This window comes from Sphaerodactylus townsendi, linkage group LG03, assembly GCF_021028975.2.
Source record: "Sphaerodactylus townsendi isolate TG3544 linkage group LG03, MPM_Stown_v2.3, whole genome shotgun sequence".
Taxonomy (NCBI): domain Eukaryota; kingdom Metazoa; phylum Chordata; class Lepidosauria; order Squamata; family Sphaerodactylidae; genus Sphaerodactylus; species Sphaerodactylus townsendi.
This window is the reverse complement of record NC_059427.1, coordinates 73,856,828-73,883,509: the sequence shown is the minus strand read 5'-3', so window position 1 is coordinate 73,883,509 and position 26,682 is coordinate 73,856,828. Positions and strand designations below refer to the sequence as shown.

At 43.6% G+C, this 26,682-nt stretch overlaps 1 protein-coding gene across 5 annotated transcripts in view; it reads right to left on the bottom strand.

Annotated features, from left to right (window-relative positions):
• RNF44 (ring finger protein 44) overlaps window positions 1–26,682 on the bottom strand; it is a 72,045-nt gene that overhangs the window by 8,724 nt on the left and 36,639 nt on the right. For 3 of the 5 annotated variants that reach the window (XM_048488102.1, XM_048488103.1, XM_048488104.1), the window contains exons 2-7: window positions 16,927–17,108; window positions 15,374–15,602; window positions 6,275–6,442; window positions 4,839–5,012; window positions 748–915; window positions 130–248 (exon numbers count right to left, since the gene is read on the bottom strand). In XM_048488102.1, the coding sequence (XP_048344059.1) occupies window positions 130–248; window positions 748–915; window positions 4,839–5,012; window positions 6,275–6,442; window positions 15,374–15,602; window positions 16,927–17,033 (965 nt within the window). In that variant the 5' untranslated portion in view covers window positions 17,034–17,108. Of the gene's footprint in view, window positions 1–129; window positions 249–747; window positions 916–4,838; window positions 5,013–6,274; window positions 6,443–15,373; window positions 15,603–16,926; window positions 17,109–26,682 lie in introns of those variants that run through there. The other 2 variants (XM_048488105.1, XM_048488106.1) reach the window with 2 other exon arrangements.

Genomic DNA, 26,682 nt, shown 5'->3' with positions numbered 1-26,682 from the left:
CTGTAGTAGGAAACCAAAGAACAGCTGTGGTCTTCAGCCTCGTACAGACAGGGCAACAATCACACCTTTGGAAGTGCCCTGTGGAAGCCTTCCCTCCTTTTCGTGAATGCTCGCTCAAGGAATACTCACAGGAAATATGGCAGGAAGCTCGGATAGTATGGGGGCGGAGGTGGCGGTGGGGGTGGCAGTGGCTGCTGCAATCTGTATCGCTGGGTGTTCAGTCGCCTGGGCATCATGTGTGGATATGGCTGAAATAAAATTTAGAAGCTAAAACGGAGCAGCTGTGCAACCTGAGCAAATTTGCAAACATTTCTCTAGCTGAACAAAATTTAGTGTGCAAGTTTCAAGGTATTGTATAATTTATGCTGACGTTGTCAGTCATGAGCTAAGCAGGGCATGGAAGCCTCAGCCACTGGAAATCTTACCTCTCCCCCCACCCCTTTTTTTCAGCACATTTTGCCTAACAAACCGTCACAAGGACTAAACGTTTTTAAAGCTTTAAAAAAGAAAAACAAGTTCCCATATTCTCAGGAAGCAGTCAGTGTGCATCACCACATTCTGCCTTCCCAGAAAAGGATGGAACACACACCCTCACAAGGAAAATAATAGCTCCACATTAGAATTTCAAAGAGTTCTCACACTGTTCATGCTGCCTATAAGTGATGAGATAGACAGACCAAATCCCCGGCCCTTTCCAGCTAGGTTCTCAGTTCCAGAAAGCACTTGAGGTCCTTGCTGGATACTCACCACGCCGAAGGGCAGTTCCTGATGCAGAGGGTCATGGGCGTGTGGAAGGTAATGCAGCGGCACAGAGGGAGACAGTGCAGGAGTATGATGGGAAGGGGAATACGAAAAGCCTCCAATGGAGTGCTGTTCACCCCGAAGCTCCACCTCATTTTCTATCCTTTGCAGGGGCTGTAGAAAAAGCAGGCAACTCCTCAGCATATACCAGTCAGCAAGAACTGCCACAAATATTCATAGGGTTAGAGTTAGTCATTCGCAACAGTCCAGAAATGCTGCATGGGACAATACGGCAACCAGAAAGTAACACTGCCAGGCTAACCAACTCTCAATCATTACTCTCAGAGAGTCAGATAGGTCCCCTGCAGAGGGAGTTTGCTGGAAGGTATCTTCTTTTGTTGTTCCTCCTGGTATTCTTTCTATGAGAAGGTGGGCAACCAACACAGAATCATCCACATATTTTTTTAAAAATCAGGTCAGAACTAAACAGTAATCATGCGGCAGGGCAGAGGCTGATTTCAAGCAGAGGGTTGCAAACACTTATGCTGTTGCTTTTCTACTTAACACAGTTCTGAGACAGAAGAATTCCAGGAGGGAACAAATGGTGAATGCTCTCACTCCCACAACTGCTTTACTGCTACATGGTTGCAACTTGTGTAAATCTGCTGACATCAGACATAGTTCAGTAATGTAGCTCTTTTCTGGCAGGGGGTTGGGGGATAGCCCAGGCTAGTCTCAGATCTCAGAAGTTAAGTAGGGCTGACCCTGGTTAGTACTTGGATGGGAGACCACCAAGGAAGGTCAGGGTTGCTTTGCAGAGGCAGGCAATGGTAAACCACCTCTGAATGTCTCTTGTCTTGAAAATCCTTCATGGTCATCATAAGCCACCTTAGCTTGATGGCTCTTGGCACTTGCTGAATGTGATATGTCTGCATATGCAACAGAGACTTTGTGATGAGGGTTGATATCTAACTGCATTTTACTAGCTACACCTGGGGATGACAAAGGGAGAGAGAAAGCCAGGAATAATATAAAACATTCTGTCTCAATTCTAGACAGAAGCAAGTGACACTCATTCTATGTCCTTATTGTTGCTTAAATATCTTGCCTTATAATACACATGATGCACAGAAGTAAATCAATAAACAATGCATACAGCACAGCGGAGAGTAAACCATTACCAAGCAACTTCTGCTTACTAAACAATTACATCAAATGCCTTTAGTAGATGATCAGTCTCTCAAAAGGAGAGTCTAGCACAGGGGTAGGGAACCTGCGGCTCTCCAGATGTTCAGGAACTACAATTCCCATCAGCCCCTACCAGCTTGGCCAATTGGCCATGCTGACAGAGGCTGATGGGAATTGTAGTTCCTGAACATCTGGAGAGCCGCAGGTTCCCTACCCCTGGTCTAGCAGTTTCTGCTTTTCCTTCTTCAGTCCATCTTTGCTTGCTTCCACTTCACCTTCAAGTGGTTTCAGCCTGCCCTTGACCGTTCCATTCCAAGTCACTCCTTTCATTTGTTTGGTATCTAATTACCCTTTAGAAGTGGTGGTTATAGATGAAAGCTGCTTTACATTGAGTCAGATTATCTGTCTATTGAAGTCAGTCTAATCTACTCCAGCCAGCAATGGCTCTCCAGGGTCTCAGTCTGAGGTCTTTAACATCACCTGCTACCTGATTCTTTTTACTGGAGATGCTGGAGGTTGAGCCTGGGACCTTCAGAATGGAAAGCAGATATTCTACCAATGAGCCATGATCAGCCAATTTAGCAATTTTCTTGGACAGCAGTAACATTCAAAATGCAAGAGAGTTTTCCACAATGACCTGCAAAGGTGTGCAGCCTTTGGCAAGAACTTGATTCATAGTCAGTTCCATGGAGGCAGGTACACAGAAGGAGTGGGACACCCAAAGGTCTCAGTACTTGAGGTGTGCACATGCACATGTGAAGGGTGGACAAAAACAGGCAGAAGCATCTGCCAGAACATGATTCCCAAATTCCAGAAGACAAGGCCCGCAAAGAGAGGCTCCACCGACTTGAGTATGGAGCAAACAGAACCAGGGATTCTCTGCTTTATTCCCACTCGCCTCTCTTCCTGCACACCCCCTCCACATTATGTGCTATTGAGGTATTATTGCCTACTGTTAATTTATGACCAACCCTTCCTTCCCCATGAGATGCAATCAGAATCAGCAAATGCTTCCAAAGGGTTGTCAGATGTTCTTGTTGGGACTGGATTTCCAAGTTAAATTTACTATTGTATACAGTGTATTTTTTATTATTTCAACAAGATCACTTTCACTAAAAGTTGGACGAGGTGGCTTCTGGGTTTGTGATGTGAAATGCAAAATGAAGCATTCAATCCTTTTTTTTAAAAAAAAACTTTTTTGAAGAAGACTAAATTCTACATTTTGAACTGTACACCCCACGCCCAGAAGCTACCCAGTTCTACTGCCATGGAGGTTCTTTCATAATGCTAGTCTCTCTGTTTTTGACCATCACTCAATTTTTGGGCTTTCTGGCAGGAATTCCTTCTTGGTAGAGGAGGGGAGTGAACCTGCTCCTTCCCGAAAAAGAAGTTAAGCCTGATATGTTTTTATTCTGACTTGGGCTTCCAGCAGGCAAGAGGGCGTGAGATCTCAGTGCCTTGAGGCCTTGGAGTACAGCAACAGACCCCTGGGCTGGGCTTCAGCTGCTGTGTGTGTGAAGTGCCATCAAGTTGCATTCAACTCATGGCGACTCTATGAATCAGTGGCCTCCAAAACATCCTACCATTAGCAGCCTTGCTCGGGTACTGCAAACTGAAGGCCATGGCTTCCTTCACAAAGTCAATTCATCTCATTGGCTTCAGCTATCAACCCACAAAATGGGAACAGCATCAGCCAAACTCATGGAATATTGGGTATGTGAGCAAAAATTAGTGATATATCCTGAAAATTCTACAAAAATATACTATTGGGCATTTTTATGTATTGGTTGTACATCAATATTATAAATAAATACAATGTATACACTGCCACAGTGGGGAAAAAACCACCCAGTGGAAATGAGCTAACCTGCCCTTCCATGTACTATTGTAAATGGCTGATGTCATTCAGTGACTTTCAATCTTTACTTTACCAAACTAGTTGAAAGATAGTGGCTTGGATCCTATGAATGAGTTCACGGCACACTGAACGGTCTCTGCTGTCAAGTGTGTTTCCCCTTCCACTGATACTCCTTCTGTTTGTGCAAACTCAGTGGTTTTCAGAGGGCCCTTGCACAAACAGAAGTTTTTGTGGAAGAGAAAGTGCACTCTACAGCACAGACAGTCAAGTGGGCATGGAACTCATTCGTCATGTTCAAGCCAATGGACAGGATTTCTGCCACAAAGAAGATGACTTCTGCACCAACCAAGAGGTGTGGAGCAACTGAACAGCAAGGTCATACTACACTTTCCCTGGTGATGTGCACAGTCCATGCTTGGGTCTGTGTCTACGCCAACTGCTTGAATATCTTTATTTCTGACTGGAGAAGGTGTTAATCAGGATTCAAATGCGAGATTGCCAGCCGCTTTTAAACTTTTCCTTGAACTGTAAAAAGTCTCAACTTTTTACAGTCCAAGTAAAGACTTAAAAGCGGCTGGAAATCTCACTTTTTGTTTTGAATTACCATTCATGAGCCCTAATGAAGACCTTCTCCAGTCGAAATAAAGATATACAAGCAGCTGAATTAAACAATTATCAACTTGCTTTTTGCAGCATGTCAGCACAGCTATGGATTAGTTGTTTCAAGCTTGTACACGGTTTTCCTTGTTTTGTTTGTTGAGCTTGTATCTAGCCTTCACCACACAGGTAATGGATTACATAACGTAAAAGACATTAAAATGAGACTTGTGTAACGTACCCTTCTTCGTAGAACCATCCCCTACACACAACCATGATTTGACAGTTCAGAAGAACTAGTTTGAAACTACTTCCTGCAATGGCAAAAACTTCCTTTGAAAACTAAGAAGCCGGACGATTCTACTCTGTGTGGGGTGATCATGACCGTGTCAACACTGATATTCTACACAGCAATAAACTTTAAATCAAGCCGATGACATCATCAAAGACTTACCATGCGAGGATGCTGGGGATGGAGTGGGACAAACTGGCTGAGGGGAGCCATATGTGGAGGCTGGTGTGGCGGCACAGGCGGTGGAGGGTGCAAAATGTAATGATCGCTGGAGATAAGTGGTGGGAAAGTTTGGTAGGAAACAGGGAGCTGCTGCATGGCACAGGCCTGGATCAGCTGCAAAACAAAAGTAGGAGAAGGGAGCCTTTGTAAGAAGGCTACAAGGCACAGACTTTGAGGCATTCACCTTCAAGGCTGTGAGCAGCCTTGGGCCTGTATATCTGAGGGACTGTATCTCCCTGTATTGCCCCACTGGGTCCCTCAGCTCCTCAGAGAACCTATTGGAGGTCCCTGGCCTGAGAGATATCCGACTGACTTTTACAGCCCTGGCCTCTATCTGGTGGAACAGGTTCCCTAGAGAGATCAAGGCCCTGCAGGACTTGCAAAGCTTCTGGACCTGTTCCGCCAGACATTTGGCCAGCCAGGCTGAAATAGCATACCCCATTTCCATCTAGGCCTCTAGTGGGCAGAGAGGGGGAGGGAGGGTTTGGCGCCATTTGTTGTAGAAAAGCTCCTATTTTATGATATTTCTGAGTATTGTTTTTATCCTGAATTGGTTTTAACATTGTTGATTTTATTGTTGAATTGTGTTGTTCACCACCCTGAGCTCTCCGGGGTTGGGTGGTTTAGAAGTGTAATAGACTAGATTAGATTAGATTAGATTAGATTAGATTAGATTAGATTAAGATAGATAGATAGATAGATAGATAGATAGATAGATAGATAGATAGATAGATAGATAGATAGATAGATAGATAGATAGATAGATAGATAGATAGATAGATAGATAGATAGATAGATAGATAGATAGATAGATAGATAGATAGATAGATAGATAGATAGATAGATAGATAGATAGATAGATAGATAGATAGATAGATAAAAAGAAGGGCAGATGTCTGGCTGCAGAGTGAAAAAGAATCCCATTGGCAAAAGATTGTTCCTGCTACTGTAGCTTGCTTTATTTATTTAGCTCATTCTTACCTCATCTTTCTCCCCAGTGGGAATACAAAGCAGCTTACATAATTCTTCTCACCTCCATTTTATCCTCACAACAACTCTGTGCAAGAAACTGGGCTGAGAATACGTAACTGGCCCAAGGTCACCCAGCAAGATTCCATGACAAAGCAGAGATTCAAACCTGGGTCTCTCAGATCCTAGTCTAACCACCAAACCACACTGGTTTGGCTTATGTCCAAGAACACCTTAGTGGCACAGCAATAAATATTAGCCTTTAAGCATGTGAGGAGCAAAACAGATCCAGTTGATGAGATATCATATCCAAACACCGCTGTGAGGCAATAACATGCCAGATCAGAGAACAGGACCTCTAATCCCCCTCCCATAAATCTTGACTGTACCCAGGCCAGAGGACTCACGGGGGGTGGGAGACAGCAGAGTGGGTAGTGCTGTCCACTGAACATCACCGAGCATGCTGGGAGCTGCTGCGCACTACAACCTGGGATGTGCTGGCCAGTGTGAATGGGGAAGCCTTGTGTTGTTACGGTGGTCACCGTATAGGACAGAGGGACGGCTCCCTGATGCACCTGTAGTAAAGAGAAATGCATAGCAGAGTCACAGCTGCGTCTCCTCACATCAGCACATCCAAACTACCTGAAGGCCCACTTCTAGCTTGAGTCCACAGCTCAGGGTACCAATCTGATATATAAAACAAGCAGCATTACAAAAGGGAGCACCACGTCTCAGGACTCCAGAGATCTTCATCAACCAGCGATGTTATAGAGACCCCAGCAATGCTATAACATCCTAATCTGGTAGGCAAACAACAGGAGGAGTGTTCAAATTCTATACGGACTGCTGAAAGTTAGTCCAAAAGTCACAGGGGCATGACCCCTTTCAGGAGACCGGCAGCCTGAAATTGCCAAGCTTCAGCAATTCATATGTTACACAAGTGCTGGATAAGATGAATGGCTCCTCAGAGGTTCACAGACACATTCTGTGATCAGAGGATTTTTTGAACTCCAAAAGCCACAATGAAAAATCTTCCTATAAGGGCACTCACACAGATTCATATTTATAAGTGCACCAGTCAGCAGGTGTTAGTTTGCAGTAAAAGTCACTGTATCTCTTAAGGCTCTGGAAATCTCAATCTCTGAAACTGACACAAGAACACTGATGACAAGCATTTCTGAAGGAAGCTTTCTACTATAGCAGTGGTTCTCACCCTTCCTAATGCCACGACCCTTTAATATAGTTCCTCATGTTGTGGTGACCCCCAACCCGAACATTTATCCATTTTACAGATGGAGAACACTGATGCAGAGAGTCTTAGGCGACCTCTGTGAAAGGGTCGTTTGACCCCCAAAGTGGTCGCGACCCACAGGTTGAGAACCACTGTACTATAGCTCCTGGGCCTTGAAAAACCCAATCACACAAAGGTGTCTTCCATTGAGAATGGGAAATAATTCTTTTTGTTTACCAGGAGATATGAGCTGCTGAGACTTTGCACCCAGCTCCTAAAATATATATCAAGATGCTGACAACCCATCTGGCCTCTAGAATTCTTGAACAGCCTTTCTTCTGTGTCATTTGAGTGTGTTCTGAAACATATCTCATCAGTTACAATTTTTAAAAAATTGTTCATGCATATATAATCTGACGTGACACCCTTAGGGAACCTCTTCTTCAGTTGCTATCTATACTCTGTTCCACAGAAAGATGATAGTAGGTTGTATATTCCTCCGCCACAGAACAAGGAATGCCGGACCTTCTTTGTTGTAGAAATCTCTTGGGTCCTAGTGCCTACCTAGTTCTGCTCCCCCCATCCATTTGAAAGTCTTTCAAATAACTATAACTGCTCTTGTATCAAAGTACCATGTTCACTAATGCACCAAAAATGGTTTTGACAAAGGCAGTACATAAAAAATGAATGACAATTCTCATATTTGTTCAGGACTATATTCTAATGTGGAAGCATACAATTTTCTCAATTGCTGCACCTCAACTGACTTTATTATCATCTTTCTGTGGAACAGAGTATAGGCTCTTTGTTGCCTTTTTTGGGAAACTGCTCTCCTAGCATCTTTTGACCTCAAGAAGGCCAAGTTCCCAAATAACTTTGCAAAGGCTTCCAAAAATGACACTAGACTCTTAGACATTATTCAGAGGCAGTGTAGTACAGAGGAAGTGTAGTACAAAGAGAGAGGGAAATAGTGGTGTGCCCAGATGTGTGCATCATTGCACAGACCTGCGTTGGAGTATCAATAAAAATCTAGTTGTGTTGGACTTTACTGTCAAAGGGATACATGGTATAGAAATTAAACAATCAGTATCAGATATAATTTTCAAGACTCTGAGCTTGCGTTAATTTGCTAGACTAACAAGAAAGGAGACACAGTCTTTTGTGTTTACTGCCCAAACGGGAATCTCTTCGAGGCTCTCTCGCTGGCCTGGATAAAGATTGCTATAGGAACACAGTCTCCAGCTGGGTTTAACTTTTACTGAGTGCAGCCTGGAATTCAGCCAAGTTATATCAGCACAGAGTAAAATCTGGGGCTTAGTAGCTATGTGACACCAACTCCCTAGGGAATACAGCTCACGAACAAAGCAACAGAAACAGTGTTAGTAAGGGTCATCTCTGCAGGGAGGCCCAAGGAACTACAATGTATGCAAAAGAATGTACAACATGTCTCATTAAGAGGAGAAACTCCCTGAAAAATATCTTAATGGTTGGTGTCTTTTTGTTTTTGATTGTTTTTTGGGGGGCGTGTTCTCGCTACAAAATTGGCAGCAATTTAAAAGGAGTAGAAAAGCAGATCCTGAATCATACCAACATTTTCAGCATGGTCTCTAGGCTGCTTCGGTCCCCTTCCTTATTTACCTGCTAGCTGGCCAGGGCAGTGCAGAACTTCCCCACTGCCATCTCTAGGTTCTATGTAGGATTCAGAAGTGGTGGGAGGTGCAGAGCTACAAGCTGAGGTCTCTGTGCAGGCCCCACCTCTGAGCTCCACGTGGGGCTTCCATCAGTTCAGTTCCAGTCTCCACACTGGGCTTGGAGCTGGACACTAAAGCTCTGGAGTCAAAGCAAGCGGGGGAACTGGCTGTTGTGGTTTTTCTGAGATGTGTGGCTGTGATCTGGTAGTTTTTGCTCCCAACATTCTGCCCGCATCTGTGGCTGGCATCTTCAGAGGCATGTCACTGCGAGATGTGCCAAGGACTGAATCAGATCTCACCGTGACATGCCTCTGAAGATGCCAGCCACAGATGCGGGCAAAACGTTAGGAGGGAAAACTACCAGACCACCACCACACAGCCCAGAAAACCCACAACAGCCTGTTGCTCCTGGCCATGAAAGTCTTTGAACATAAGAACATAAGAACTAGCCTGCTGGATCAGACCAGAGTCCATCTAGTCCAGCATTCTGCTACTCGCAGTGGCCCACCAGGTGCCTTTGGGAGCTCACATGCAGGATGTGAAAGCAATGGCCTTCTGCTGCTGCTGCTCCTGAGCACCTGGTCTGCTAAGGCATTTGCAATCTCAGATCAAGGAGGATCAAGATTGGTAGCCATAGATTGACTTCTCCTCCATAAATCTGACCAAGCCCTTTTTAAAGCTATCCAGGTTAGTGGCCATCACCACCTCCTGTGGCAGCATATTCCAAACACCAATCACACGTTGCGTGAAGAAGTGTTTCCTTTTATTAGTCCTAATTGTTCCCCCCAGCATTTTCAATGAATGCCCCCTGGTTCTAGTATTGTGAGAAAGAGAGAAACATTTTCTACCCCATGCATAATTTTATAGACTTCAATCACATCCCCCCTCAGCCGCCTCCTCTCCAAACTAAAGAGTCCCAAACGCTGCAGCCTCTCCTCATAAGGAAGGTGCTCCAATCCTTCAATCATCCTCGTTGCCCTTCTCTGCACTTTTTCTATCTCTTCGATATCCTTTTTGAGATGTGGTGACCAGAACTGAACACAGTACTCCAAGTGCGGTCGCACCACTGCTTTATATAAGGGCATGACAATCCTTGCAGTTTTATTATCAACTCCTTTCCTAATTATCCCCAGCATAGAGTTTGCCTTTTTCACAGCTGCCATGCATTGAGTTGACATTCCCATGGAACTATCAACTAAGACGCCCAAATCCCTTTCCTGGTCTGTGACTGATAGCACTGACCCCTGTAGCGTGTATGTGAAGCTTGGATTCTTTGCTCCCATGTGCATCACTTTATATTTTGCTATATTGAACTGCATTTGCCATTTCTGAGCCCACTCACCTAATTTATCAAGGTCCGCTTGGAGCTCTTCACAATCCTTTGTGGTTCTCACCACCCTACATAATTTGGTATCATCTGCAAACTTGGCCACCACACTACCCACCCCTACTTCCAGGTCATTTATGAATAAGTTAAAGAGCACTGGTCCCAAAACGGATCCTTGGGGGACACCACTCCCGACATCTCTCCATTGTGAGAACTTCCCATTTATACCCACCCTTTGTTTCCTGTTCCTCAACCAGTTTTTAATCCATAGGAAGACTTCCCCTCTTATTCCTTCACTGCTGAGTTTTCTCAACAGTCTCTGGTGAGGAATTTTGTCAAAAGCCTTTTGGAAATCCAAGTAGACAATGTCCACTGGTTCCCCCTTATCCTCATGCCTGTTTACACCCTCAAAGAACTCTAGTAAGTTTGTAAGACAGGACTTGCCTCTACAAAAGCCATGCTGACTCTTCCTCAGCAGGTCTTGCTTTTCTACATGTTTTATAATTTTATCTTTAATGATAGATTCTACTAATTTACCAGGAACAGATGTCAAACTGACTGGCCTGTAATTTCCTGGGTCCCCCCTAGACCCTTTCTTAAAGATTGGTGTGACATTGGCCATCTTCCAGTCTTCAGGGATGGAGCCTGATTTCAGGGATAAGTTGCATATTAATGTGAGAACATCAGCGATTTCATGCTTGAGCTCTTTAAGAACTCTTGGATGAATGCAATCTGGGCCAGGGGATTTGGTAGCATTTAGTTTATCAATGGCTGCCAGAACTTCTTCCTTGTCTACCACTATCTTCACTAGTTCCTCGGATTTACCTCCTAAGAAGCTTGGTTCAGGTGCAGGAATGTTCCTCACCTCCTCTTGGGTGAAGACAGATGCAAAGAATTCATTCAGCTTCTCTGCAATCTCCCTGTCATCTTTTAGCACACCTTTTGTTCCTTCATCATCTAATGGGCCTACCGCTTCCCTAGCTGGCTTCCTGCTTTTGATGTACTTGAAGAACTGTTTGTTGCTGGTCTTGATGTTCGCAGCCATGCATTCCTCATAATCCTTTTTTGCCTCCCTTACAGCTAACTTGCTTCTCTTTTGCCAGCATTTGTGTTCTCTCTGATATTCTTCATCAGTTAAGTTGGACTTCCATTTTCTAAAAGACATCTTTTTTCTGATAATTTCCTCAACCTCCCTTGTTAACCATGGTGGCTTTCTTTTGAACTGGGCGCTGCCTTTCCTAACCTGCGGAACACATTCCAGCTGAGCTTTTAAGACTGTGTTTTCAAATAACCTCCAAGCACCTTGGACATTTTTGATTCTCTTGATTTTCCCTTTCAGCTTCCTGCGCACTATCCCCCTCATCTTTGAGAAATTTCCCTTTCTGAAGGCGAATGTAACTACATTAGTAGTTGTCACTTGTTCGCATGCAGAGATACTGAATCTGGCAGCATTGTGGTCGCTGTTCCCTATCAGCTCAACAACACTGACTTCCCGCACCAGGTCCTGGGTCCCACATAGAATTAGATCTAGGATCACATCTCCCCTGGTTGGTTCTACAACCATCTGCTCTAAGCCACAGTCATTTAGCATATCCAGGAATGTTCTCTCCTTACTATGACCTGAACATGCATTTTTCCAGTTTATGTGGGGATAGTTAAAATCGCCCATTACCACGACATTTTTGCTTTTGTTGGCCTCTCTAATTTCTTTTTCCATCTCAGAATCCTCTTGTGCACTTTGGTCAGGGGGACGATAATATATTCCTAATATTAAACTGTCCTTCACACCTGGTATTGATATCCACAGTGATTCTGTAGGGGAACCAGCTCCCCCTGCATTGTCTATTTGATTAAGGTAAAATTTGGATTCAGTGTGATGTAGTGATTAAGAACAGTGGACTCTAATCTGAAGAACTGGGTTTGATTCCACGCTCCTCCACATGCAGCCTGCTGGGTGACTTTGGGCTAGTCACAGTTCTTGCAGACTTACTTACCTCACAAGGTGCATGTTGTGTGTGTGTGTGTGGGGGGAAGTGATCATAAACTGCTCTTTTTGGTAGATAAAAGCAGAGTTTAAAAACCAACTCCTTTTCTAATAGACCCAATTTTTTTGGGGGGGGGGGAAGGGGGGATCTGGATATCCCCAATATAGGGCTTGGGAATATCCAGGCTTACCACAACTAGCAGAGTTCTTTCTCACAGTTCTGCTAACCAACATTTCAGGTCCATTAGACCCGAATCCAAATGTTACCAAATTCTTCTGTATACCTCTAGAAGAGCCTGTGAGTGCTAGAAGGATCCTGAGATGCCTACTTTGTGACACCGACTACAGTGGAAGAAGCCTGAATGCTGACTCAACTGTGCTGGCAGCCAGCCCCTTCTGGCTCAGCTGGCCTTCATAATGCAGCCCTCCTATCCAGGGTGACACCAGAGCAGGTTGGGCCTCTGATGTGTCCCTACTGTGGAGAGCTCTAGTAGCTGACAGAACCCTGTGCAGGATCTCTCACAAGCTGTGATTGGGGACATCTGAGACAGGGCACTTGCACTTGGCTGACTTCCAACATGTGTGTTGTTCCATCTGAGATTGAGGTGGTGCAAAAGGGGGGAAGACATGGTGACGGAAAGAATGTTGGTCTTGGAAGACACGCAAGGAGTGCTCACTACATATCTAATCTCCATCCTATCCTACAAAATGGGAATGGAGAGGCTCTGCAGGTAGATCCACTTTAAACTAGGTCTTGCACAATGCGAGGTCTGTGAAAAGCAAGAACACTATTGCATGAAAAGGTCAACATGGCTTGGCTTGACTGAAATCTGGCTGGATGACTCTACTGTGGTCACTCTAACACAGCTCATGCCAGTTGGCTATAAACTCCTTCACCAACTTCAGATGGGAGGACAAAGGGGTGGAGTAGCATCTTTCTCATAAACATTTCCCATCACTAGGTGATGGTGCAGACAGAGGTAGTCTTTGATTGTATGTACCTTGCATAAACTTTTATTGAAAAAAATATTTTTATTGAGCAAGAGAGAAAATACATAAAAATTAACCCCATAATTACTGTGGAAATAAATGCTAACAGCGTTCCAAGTATAGCTTAATCATATTAAGCAAGTAGTTTTAAAACAATTCATGTTTCAGCTTTTGTTTCACTTCTTTTAGGGATTATCAAAAAAGCCCAAATTAAACAAAATCTCATCTATACATCTGAGACTTCTGGCCAGAAAATCTGATTCGCTTGTCACAAGGATGCTTATTTATAAAACAATATCAGTTTTATCTTCCCCTAAGTTTGATTTATTAAAATCATGTGTTTATTTCTAGACATCTGATTGGTTACAACTAAATAAGAGAGAGGAAATAAATATGAATAAGCCAATCAGCAGGTGCCTATGAGAGTTCTCTGAAATATAGCAAGGTAAGAAGGTCAATCACAACTCTTGAAAAGCAATTATTCTAGCCTTTTCCTGCAACCATTCAAACTAACTATCCAAGATGAAGGTAGATCTAAGCAACAAAGTTCATGGGCAGTTGAAAAAAATGTGTAATTTCTCAATCAACGTGTAATTAAGCAAGAAAACAGGAGTGATATCATGGCAATGGTTACAGATCATTATCTTCTGATGGCTCAGTTGAGCCCGAGTCCTCCGATTCAGCTTTTTGGTTTACTGGAGAGTTTGGTAATACAAAACGGACTGGAAGAAAACTAGAGTGATACTAGTGGAACACTCGGAATGAGTGGCGATACGAGTTGGTGGTGATGTCAGCGAAGAAGACCTTCTTCTCTGCCACGATTGCATCAGCAGAATCTCATCCAGCAACTCTGTACAAGTGGTGTGTGACTTGATAAAACCATGTCCAACTCTGTGGGCAATGAAAATTTGGGCCCCGGTTGCAATGTTTTTGCAAGATTCTTTGCTGACAAAATCTCTCTCACCCATTCCAACTTGGACTCCAAGTTGAGGGTACATCTGGTACTTCAGGAGTTGGAAGAGCTTGTTTGACTTTTGGTACAGTTTCAGAGTGGTCCTGTCTACAGTTATTAGCAGCGTCCTTGGAAACATGACGGTCACCAATTATGCTTTGGACCTATGTCCACCATGGTTTTTAAAACTTTGCTGGGAAAAGCTATTGGAGACAGTAGTGTGAATCATCAATTCCTCTCAATTGAGAGGAGCTCCCCCTAGGTCTTTGGAGGAGGCAGTTGTTAGATCTCTGCTCAAAAACCTTTGTAGGCTAGGGATGAGGTGGCCAATTACCAGCAAGTCTCCAATTTACCTTTTCTAGGGAAGGTGACAGATCGTGTGGTAGCAAAGAAATGGTTTCCTGAATGAAACATCTGCCCTTGACCCATTTCAATCTAGATTCAGGTCTGGGTTTGGTACAAAGACCGGTTTAGTTGCACTGGTGAATTATCTTCATTTAAAGTTAGTTAGGAGACAATATTCCCTGATGATACTGTTGGATCTGATACAGTTTGATACACTTGATCACTCCATTCTTAACCACCAGCTTGAATATGGCATTAGTACTGAGGGCATAATCCTTCAGTGGACCCACCTGATTGGACACAAAGAAATCTCCACCAGAAATGTAAAGTCTACAGGGTGGAATTTATCTTGCGGGACGCCACAGGATCTAATTCTCTCCCCATGGAGATATTCAGGAGACACAGCAAAGACCTCCCAGTATGCCAGGACATCTGAGGGGGGTTGAACAGCAGGCACTTTTTAAGTGGGGGAGGGAGGAGGGATTTGGGACTTTTAATTTTATCTTTGGTTGTTGCTGGGGCTATTCTGATTATTATTGTAAGCTGCCTGGAATCAAGAGAAAAGCAGGATATAAATGTTTCAGTCAATAAATGGCTAATTGAGAATCTAGCCAGCTTATGCCCAAAGGAAAGCGATCGCACACACCAGGTGTAATATGTCCATATGTGGGCTCAGACTACCACCCTTAAGTTAACAGATTAATATGTTCATGTTTGAATGTACCAAATAGAGAAGAAATTACGAGGATTCAACTTCATAGCTGTACAAGTATTCGTTTTTCTAATGCTGAGCATGTCCAACATCAACATCATCGCTGTTCTTCAACAGAGAAAACAAAGGGAGAGGGATATTAAGTCAGCATGATTCAAACTTTGGGCAAGCCCCAACCTCTGTTTTGGTACTAGAAGGGCAAGAGTTCATCTCCTAAATTACTGTTGCACATTTAATCTCCCTGCTCCCAGTCCCACATACACAGAGGACCCACCTGCTCGTGGAGATCCACCATGAATGGATGCTGGTGGGGTGGGTGCGCAGCCGGGTGAAGCATTCGTGGTGGCGTATTGGCCAGAACGTACGCCGGGTGCTCATCTACAGGAACGTGTGGCTGTGGCTGCTGCTGCTGGAAAAAAGCCGGGTGCAAGTAGTTCTCATCCTGGGCTAGAAGAGTTTGCAGAGGTCGCTCACGTTGGCCCCAGTGGTGCCGGGAAGGAGGGCTGTGGAGCCAGTTGGGGGAAAGAAATATAGACGGGTGACCCCAGGGGCCAGCCGATTATTTGTGCCAAGCTCTTAGCTATCCTGCACCCACTTTTATGGCAGGGATAGCAGCACAACACAAAGGGATCAACTGTTGATAAAGCACAACTGGAATCCAGTCACAACACTGTACACATATGCCACACAGAGCTAGTGGTAATTGTTGGCATGATTCTGGTTTGGTGTAGCGTGAAGATGTTCTGCTAAGATCTGGGAAGACAGGCTAGGCCAACCCAACCACATTCCATATCTAAGATATAAGCTGCAGAAATATACCCAACACTGGTAGATTCCTACAGCTGGCTGGAACAATTCTTAGGGAACAAATGAAGGAGTGAACAATGGACTTGTGTTACGGATGGCTTTCAAGTTGCCTATGATACACAACTTCTCTTTAGTATCCTTCCAGTCTGTTGTTTTGATACTTGTGACAGCACACTGAACTCTAGATGAGGGCAAAATGTAAACAGCTCTTTGGTCATCACTGAGTTAATTACAGGGTTTCTAAACCTTTTCTATGGATAACTGAAAACAAATTGAACAGTGCAAGAAATGTATGGTTCAGATCAGCACAGATTCCTGCAAACAGAAGGAGGAGCAATTTTCAACAATTCCTTCTCCTACTGTGGACCTCCCAAATCCCTTCTTATGCTGTTCCTGGATTCCCGGCCCCCAGGATCAGCATGTGGGAAGACAGGAGACTCTTGCTCCACTTATGGTAATTCCTTCTGTCAGTGAAATCTCCAAGCCCATGTTTATCCCTTCTCACCTCCGTGGCAAGAGCCCTCCACTAGTGATCATAGGAGTAGTAATTTTTGTGCAAAAATAGAATAACTCAAGATGGTGATTACAAAAGGCTATCTCTGGAGCAGAAAGAAGGACTACACCCAAGGTATCAGAGGTCTACTTTGCTTTCTATATTAATATGGATACCATCTTTGTTTTCACCAGCGCATATAGAGCCTTTTGGAAACTAGAAGTATATTACATTATCTCCAGTACCACTAGTCATCTAGTAACAATTAATGTGTTAAGTGCATTAATTCTCCCTGAGTCAAACTGAAAGCACCAAGATGCTGTCAGAATTGATATTTATGTGGATCATTTTATTGCTTATATGGATGTTGCAATCCATCCTAAGCCTGTATGGGGAAGGGCAGCACAGAAGCTGAATAAAATAAATAAATAATGACTGCAGTACCAAGCAGATATAGGAAACCTTTGGATTTCCCAGTGTTTGCTTCAGGAAACCATGTGCAGTTTGTAAAGAGTGATGTTCTGTACCTTCTCCTGAAGTGTGCTGGGCTGCCACAAGTTCCCCCTGAGAATCGTCGCTGGTCAAAAGGGGCAGAAGGAGGGCGCCTATTCACTGCCAGATCCCATGGTCGCATTGGGGATGTTGTCAAGACAAAGGAAGATGCCGGCCCTCAGGTTCCAAACTTGACAGCACACCAGTTCTTTGGGATCTGAAGGAAGTGATAAAAGAGAGCCAATGAACTTTGAGCAATTCATGACAACTGCTCCAAACCAGTCATCCCAAATATGCACAGTCAAGGCCCACCACACAGGTAGCCCACAGCATAGCATCAAAGATGAAAGATACGCTTCATAGGCTCAGAACTATTCAAACTCTAAAACTGCACCGTTTCCAACATGCACCCAAAACCTTCTTCTCATACGTATTTCTCCAACAGCTCTGACCTTTTGCTCCACTCTTTCTCTTCAGGCTCACTATGTAGCTCACTATGGCACAGTTATTCAAATAGATGGCAGGCAGGGGTTGGGTTGCTTATGTGCACAGCCTGCTACTGCCACCTAACTGTGCCTGTTCAAATAGCCAGGAGCGTTCTCAGACGCCACCACTCACAGTTAGACTGGGACAGAAGGCAAAACAGAGCTGAGCACAAGGACACAGACAAACCATGATATATACTGAAACAATCTGCAAGAGACTACCCCAAGGGATCAGATATGACTCTGTGATCTCCTGCCCTAACTTATCAAGAGCGTCAAGATCATCACCATTAGAGAAACAAGGGCACATTCTATTAAGCACACACAGCTGGCAAATGACCCAAACAGATCAAGCAGATGACTCCCCTTTGATGGGAGTACAGTGCCCCTGTTCCCAGAGGGCTTCATGACAAGACCCTGGAATTAAGAACGCTGTGATGGTTATCCAAAGAATCCAGGCCTTTGAAAGGGTAGGCAAGGCAAGATCTGGACACTGATGCTGCATTTACCACTGGCTAAGTGGTTTCATATTTCTTCAGAAAAAGGGTAGATAATTGTTCCCTATGGTGTGACTGAGGCCTGCTACAATCCCATTGGAGCATTCCACAAGCAGAGAAATCATCCTATTCTTCTGCAACTCCCAATTTCCTTGGCAAGAGCAGCCAAATCATCACTGCCCATCATAAAGATTCACATGGTGCAACAAAACCCAGTAGACCAAGGAACAAGAATTTCGTATTTGATATCACGACTGAGGTAAAGTAGCCAAGAAGGATAAAGCCGTTGCATTTGGGAATATTCTCCAGTGTTCATCATAAAGTGTTTTACACCACTCATGTTAACGCAGGCAGTTCACTTGCATTATTCAGAACTCCATTGTATTTGTGTGCAACTACCAAATGGCAAGAGGTTCCAACTCAGAAGTTAGCTGGCAAGAATTCTTACTTGTGACACATTTTCCCGTATAAAAGCATGAGAGAAGTCATCTGTACCGTGGCTGCAATAAAGGCCTACTTTGAGAAAATGGTTGTGAGATGAAATGCCATTTCCAGCTAGAAAGAAATAATGCACAGGAGTGCAAGCGCATGTTAAACTAGACCAAGGATCCCCAACATATACCAATGGTCACCATGGTAACCTCATTCTCTGACATTCTGCTTTAGGCTCCACCTACGGTGGCAGCCATTTTTTGGTTGGCCTCATATTCTGCAAAGCTCAATTTTAAAAAAATTTTTATTGTATAGAATGTTTATATAACCATTACATACAATACATTTTTCTAACTATACATTTCCCCCCCTTTTCCCCCCTCCCTCCCCCTCTTCTTTTTCTCTGTTGTTCAAGCAAGCAGCAGAAGTTCCATTCTCCGTATTCTCTTCTTCCAGATTTCTTCGTTAAATCCGGCTTCTCTCATCCAGGTCTCAAACATTGTCCATATCTTCGTAACATCTCTTAATTTCTCTTGCCATAGCATATTTTTTGCCATCATCTCAAAAATTTCTAACTGTATTTGTTCCCATACATATTCCAACCATTTTGAGATTGTCCATTTCTTATTATCTTTCCAGCCCAATGCTATCACTGCCTGTGCAGCTCTAATCAAAATTTTGTACATTGGTCCCAGAGTTCTATTTACCCTTTTATCTTCTATTATTCCTACCATTAATAGATCGTTATTTATATCGATTTTCACTTTTACTAGTTGTTCTATATACTTCAAAAAATTTTCCCAATTTTTTTTACCTCTTTACATTCTATCCACATATGGATGTAGTATGCTCCCTGTTCACCACAATGCCAACATCTTGGGCTCAATCCCTTAATCATATAAGCTAGCTATATTGGGGTTCTATACCATTTAAGTATTACCTTTCTTTCCAGTTCCACATATTTTTCAATCTTTATCTTATTCATACTATCCATGATTCTTTCCATTTTTTCATCATCAAAGAGTTTTTCTTTCTCCCATTTTTGCTTCAACATTCTCAACATAAAATCCTCATCTTCCAACATATATTTATAAATTAATCCCAATATTTTTCCTTTTAGTATTTCATGGCTCTTCAACCATTGATTTATTATACAATCACCTTTTATTCTAAATTTCTTTCTTTCCCAAATCCCTCTTAATACCAGCCAGTTCTCTTTCCCTCCAATTTCGATTAGGTTTTTTAATGATATAACTTCTCCTTCATGTACTAGATCTGCCACTTTTTGTATTCCTTTTTCCTTCAGGTTTTTTATAGTTTTCCATCCTTCTTTTCCAATCAGGCTTGCCACTGGAGCACTGTCAAGGATGCCAGGCATCCATTTGCTTCTCCATTTTTCCCATATTTCCATATTCACTTTTCTAGGGCCTATAACTCTGTTTTGCAAAGCTCAATTTTGTGATTGTGCCCACCATCCTGTGCCCCCCACCCTGTGTCAGAACTCCAAACATACCTACAAGCTCAGAAAGGTTGCGGACCCCAGAAGGAAGCAAAAAGACCACCTAAAAAAAGACTGCACATTTGGCAGCAGTGTGTTCATCCTCTCCCAGCACCAGCTAAGGTGTTCCATATCTTTCTCTTTTCTATGAGTTAGCCCCAGAATGCTATTAATGGAAGTTCCATATAACTGGCAACATGGCACAAAATAAGGACACAAAACTTGCCACAAGGAAAAGGTTGCCATGTCCAGTCCACCCTCCATGTTACATGCCTAGGAAGGTAACAGTTTGGCAACAGTGGAGAGCCACTTTAGCCCAAAACAACTGAGTGAGTCAAGTGAATTAACAATTAATAGTAGAACTTAGTGCTCTGGAGATCCTCGAATATTAGACAACTCCCCAATGCTACATGAACCTGTCATATGCAGCGGCAAGGGAAGCCAATTTGTTGTTATCAGAATAATTCTGGTTGGATTCACTTCTACAGCACCACAAATTTATCTTACTGTAGCAGCTGGTCTGTCCCCAATTCTTGAAGATGGCAGGGAGAGCAGAGAGCCTTTGTTCCCCTCACACACAAAAAAATATGACTGCCAGATCTCAGATTGGTAGACCTTTCCCCCAACGTAATAAAATAATCACATCAGTGAATCGCCCATTCATATTCAATCAACATGGAACAAATTAATACAAAGTGCTATTAGTGCCTTTAATCTTCTGCTGCTGCCTAATCAATTTAAACCCTACAGTCTTATCATCTCCACAACATGTACCAAGATAACAAAAAGTCAGGTTCTGACACTGGGAGCACTGTATTGATGATGGAAGCACTACATTAATATAATTCATGTATACATATAATGTGCGTCGTACTGCATTTTTTCCCAGCTGCAATACCCATAGAAACCTCCCTGCCTGAAATTTAAGTGAGCATACAGATGTTATAAAAAATAGTCATGCAATACACTCGTACTGGATAGGTTTAGCCTGGAGAGGAGGTGACTGAGAGGTGATAATAACAGCCATCCTCAAGTGCTTGAAGAGCAGTCATATACATGATGGTGCAGAGTTGTTTTCTGTTGCCCCAGAAGGTTGGACCAGAACCAATGGGTTGAAATTAAATCAAAACAGTTTTCAGGTAAACACTAGGAAGAACTTCTTAACAGAGCAGTTCCTTGGTGGAACAGGCTTCCTCAGGAGATGGTGGGTTCTCCTTCTTTGGAGGTTTTTAAGTAAAGGCTAGATTGGCCATCTGATGGCAGATCATGGGAAGGTGGGCAGGAAGGGCTGTGTCAGTGCTTGGCCATCATGGTCCTTTCTTACATGCCCAGGGTAATGCTGACTGCCACTTTGGGGTCAGGAAGCAATTTTCCTCCAGGTCAGGAATCATGGAGTTTTTTGCCATCTTCTGGGCATGGAGTAGGGATGTGGGGAGAGGTGAGGTAATTGTGAATTTCACGCACTGTGCAGGGGGTTGGACTAGAAGACTCAGTGGTCCTTTCCAAACGTATGCTTCTATATGGGACTATAGTGGCCACCCTTAAGCTCTGCTCTTTACTAGCCATCAATATTTGTCAACAAAAATATTAGTTAAAAACGAAAAGTTTCTCAAATACCCCAATCGTGTTTGTAGATGGTCATGTACCTATCAGCACCAGTCCTCCCCACATTCTTGACAGAATACTACCATCTATCCCACTCTTTGCCAGCTAACACTATAAATTATACTGCAGAAAGAAAAGAACAGAGAGCAAGCCTTGTTATGCAGTAAAACACAAATAACTTGTTAAACACTTGATTTTATTATACAATAAAACATCACACTAAGTGAACACTGGCTGAGCAGCTTCATGTTGAAGAATCTCAAAAGTGTTCTTTTTAAAAAACAAACACTGGATTGAACACAGCCCAACAGGGCGGATGGGCCAAAAACACAGCTGGCATAAAGAACAGCCCCAAGGAGAATAAAACACACAGGCACATGTGCATGCACTTAGCCCTTGATGAGATGATGCCTACGACCCACATTACGCATAACTGGAATGGGCACAGATCTTCACAGGTCGGCTCCAATAAGTATATGACTAGTTGGAAAATCTTATGCAGAAATACGCCAATCTAAGCTAATTGATTTCAATGTGCTTAGATGGCAGGAACTCCACAAAGGACTGCACAGGTTTGTTTTTCATCTTTTAAAAAGTTTAATAACCTTACTTTAAACCAACTTATCACTGGCACAGTCAATCTCACCCAACTAATCATATGTTTGCATTGATAAATTAAATCTGCTTATGAATAAAACAACAGCCCTAAAAAAACCAAAAGCATTCCTTCTTGGGGTTGTGACTCAACAGCAGAGCCTCTGGTTTGCCCGTGGGAGGTCTCAGGTTCAACCCCTGGCATCTCCAGCTGAAAGGATTCAGTGGTAGGTTATGTGAAAGATTCTTCTCCACCTGACATCCAAGAAAAAGGATGCCAGTCAGAGTAGATAATTCTAACCTTGATAGACCAATGGCCTGAGTCAGTATAAGGCAGCTTCAGATGTTCAAATGTGCTCTTCTTAGGTGGTGCTTGATGTCACATATGCATGCATCATCACAGAAGAGGCACAGCCTCCTGTATGTAAGAAAGAGTAGAATGCCTCTTCTCAAAACAGTAAATTTGTGTCTGCAGAGATAACATGACTCTTTTTCACAGCAAAAATGTTAAAAAATAAACATATACCCTTTATCCCATTTGCTCCTTTGCAAATCTAGGTATATGGAATCAATCTTTACCTCTTAAGTGCTATGTATCTAGAAGTTCCATGAATAGAAGATTGTTTGGAGTGGAACAGATCTGCACAAAAACCTAAGAGGGAGGGGCAAGTAGTAAAAATTAAAGTGAAAACTCTTGAGCAGAATGCTCCGCAAGTCTTGGGATCTTTGTGTGTATAGCCTGAGGTTTATCATATTATTCTCTCCCTGGATAAGAAAATGTAATGGCAGCAGGCCATAAAAGAGACCCAGTCTGGGATATTTTAATGACATTCCTTATCATTAGAAAGATAAAAGAGATCCAGTTTGGGAATATTTTAATGACATGGGAAATGCAGCCATGCATGCAAAATGCAAACACGACATCAAAGAAAAGCAAGGCCTGAATGGAAGTGAAGATAAATAATTGTAAAATTATTGAGAGGTGAACTATGTCTTTCTAATGATATAACCAAATCAGTAATTATTTGATATAACAGAATAATCTGAAAAGTTATTGTGCAAAAAATGAAACCTTCATCTGGTTGTAGATATTCAGATTTATACCAGCAAGAATGAGTCTTTATATAGAAAACCATGATTTAAATCAAGTCTTACTGACTATATAATTATAGTGATTTAAATCATGATTTAAATTGATTTGATTTAAATCTAATCTACTCTGGTATGGAGGCAAAGGAAACATCAGTATGTCCTTTAGCACTTACTACGTTTTTCCATTTGTTTTGATAAAAGCTAGTGTATGTAACTGTGTCTATAAAACAGCCTGGCAGCAACTTTAGTCACAGCATAATTTATTTTATCTTTCCTCATAGATATCGATAAGGGAGATGGAATTGATCTGCCACAAACAGCTTCTCTCAGATCACATGCAACTGACTGTTATGTGCACTGCCATCATAAAGATGTATTATTTATGGAAATTCACATCTTAGTGATGTCATATACCAGTTCTTCAACTAACAGAAAATAATAGGCATTTTAGAAAGTTAATTTCCAGGTTTTTAATTTTTATCAAGGAAGTCACAATATCTGAATGAAGCATCAATGGAACTGTTTAAGAGAGACACATGGGTTAAACACACAAGATCAATATCAAGACAATGCCAAATGACATGCAACACCCATAGATGCACTTTTGTTCTACCCCTGAGGGTATGGCATGTTACAGAGACCCCTAGCTTAGTCGTAATTATTGGAAACTGGCTCACTCACAGACTTCATGTCAAAATACAGGCCTTTGTTGATGAGGAAGTGTCTCATTTAGCTGCAACACACAACCGTTCCAGATGAACAATTCAAAACATACCTGAATGTGAAATCCCAAAGCTTTATATCCTGGAACTGGTCTAAATTAAGAACTGTTATAATCTACATTCTGCCACTGAATGCAAAGCATTTAAACTGTTGCTTGTCTTCTGTATGACGCACTGGCAAAAGTCAATTTTTGATTTGATGACAGGGCAGTTGATTTTGAAGTACAGGTACAGTTGCAAACATCACAGACATAAGGGAACGACCCATTGGTTACTCACCGTGAAGGGGTCTTCTGCTGGATTAAGGGAGGCATCTTGATGGGTGTTTCCCAACCGGATCTCAGGGAGGCAGGACTTATTAAAGTTGTCACTTCCTGTGGTCCGAGTGGGCGTCGCCTTCCCTCTTCAGTAGACACCTGTCCAAGCAGTGAGAAGGCTTCCCTCGGAATAACATGTATATTAACCCACAACAGAAGTAACAACGATAAGAACAACGTAACACGAACTATAACTATGGTGAACCGTAAGAAGTCCACCCTGAACTGTCAGGAATTTAGGAAAGCTAATGCAGCCTGGTCAGTTGTAGTAGTAGTAGGGCAAATATGGCAGGAGAGTGAGGAGAGAATTGGAGGCTAATGATGATCCCGGGAGGGCCAAGATGCCTCCCTTAATCCAGCAGAAGACCCCTTCACGGTGAGTAACCAATGGGTCGTTCTACTGGATGTGGGAGGCATCTTGATGGGACCTCCCAGAGCAGTGTCCCAAATCGGGTGGGTCAGGATCAGTCTCCAATAATGTGTTCCAACACTCTCCTGCCGAAAACAGCTTCTGAAGCTGCCATGGATTGAATTTTGTAGTGTCTAATGAAAGAAGAAACTGAGGCCCAGGTGGCCGCTCTGCAAATGTCAGATACTGAGGTTTGACTTTTAAAGGCTGCGTTAGTTGCTGCACTGCGTGTAGAGTGGGCCACTATCCCATGAGGAACTGGCTGATTGGAGGCTTTATACGCTTCTACGATGCAGGCTTTGATGGTGCGGCTAATGGCCGCTTTTGACATCGGGTGACCCAGATTCGGCGAAGAGACGTTAATGAACATCTGGTTAGATTTGCGGATGGGTTCGTTCTTTATCAGGAACGCCAGAGTCTCTCACGCACGTCCAGGTTATGCCATAGTCTCTCCCTTGGATGTGATGGGTTGGGACAGAAGTTGGGTACCACGATGTCTTGGGAGACGTGAAAGGAAGAGTTCACCTTAGGGACGAAGGTGGGGTCTGGTTTGAGGACAACCCTATCCTTATGGAATAGGCATCTATCTTTGTCCACGGACAAGGCGTGTAGCTCAGAAACTCGTCTGGCTGAGGTGATGGCCATGAGGAACAGGGTTTTCATGCGCAGCCATCTGAGATGGATCGTTTGAACTGGCTCAAATGGGGATTTTGTAAGAGCTGATAACACCAGGTGCAGTCGCCATGTAGGGAATCGGTGCACTGTGGGCGGCTGAAGTTGTGTTACTCCCTTCAGGAACCGGACCACGTCAGGATGACGTGACAGAGGTAGCCCTTGGACTGGTTGGCAGATGGTGGTCAGAGCCGCAACCTGTCTTCTAAGAGTGGCGCTGCGGAGTCCCTGTTCAAGCCTTCCTGCAGAAAACAAAGAATTTGTGCTATGCTGGGAGTTACTGGATTGACAGATTTCCTTCTGCACCACCTAGTGAAGCTTTTCCACAAAGAGTTGTAGATGTTGTTGGTGGATTTTCGCTGCGAAGCCAAGAGGGTGTTGGTCACCTGATCCGAGTATCCCTTCCCCATTAAGAGTCTCCGCTCAACAGCCAAGCGGTTAGTTTGAACCACTGAGGTTTGGGATGACAGACGGGCCCTGGACCAGCATGTCTCGGGGTAGGAAGCGTCAGTCCGGTGGAGACAGCCAGGTCGAGAATGGATGATAGCCACGGACGACGTGGCCAGAATGGCGCCACTAGGATCACCAAGGCTTTTTCCGATATGATCTTCGAAATTACCTTGGGAGGATCGGTGTCGGGGAAAAGCATACAGAAGTGATCTGGGCCATGGTGTTGATAGAGCATCCACTCCCTTGGCCTTCTGGGTGGTAATATCTGGACATGAAGGCCGATCTGGTGGTTGTCCCCTGACGCAAACAGGTCCAGCTGCGGTTGTCCGAAGTGCAGCGTGATCATCTGGAAAGATGATGGGGTTGAGTTGCCATTCGGGCTTCCTGGATAGTCTGGCGGCTCAGCCAGTCCGCCGAGACGTTGAGACGTCCCTGGATGTGTTCTGCGGTGAGGGAGAGCAGGTGTCGTTCCGACCAGCGGAGAATGTTCATCGCTTCCTGATGTAGGAGGGAAGATCTGGATCCTCCCTGGTTGTCTCAGATAAGCTTTGGTCAAACGTTGTCTCAGCGGATCAGCACGTGAGAGTCCTTGATTATGGGTAGAAAGTGTTGGAGGGCCAGGTAAATGGCCTTGGTCTCCAGAAGGTTGATGGGGAGTTTGGTTTGTTGGTGGGACCACCGTCCTTGGATGAACTGGTTGTTGAGTGTGGCTCCCCAACCGAGGAGACTGGCGTGGTGAAGATCTCCACGTGTTTGAGGCTAAGGTAGATTTTGCCCTTGGAGAGGTTGCGTTTCACGGTCCACCACTTGAGACTGACTTTCAGGTGATTTGGTGGCGTCACGTACCGGTCTTCCTTCATTATTATTTGGTACTGGAAAGGTCGAAGAAAGGTTTGGAGGGGGCGTGCGTGGAATCGGCCCCACTGAAGCATGTCGAACACCGACACCATGGTGCCCTAGCACACTGGCCAGGTGAAGTAGTGAAGATTTCTTGGCCGCTATGATGAGATTTACTGAT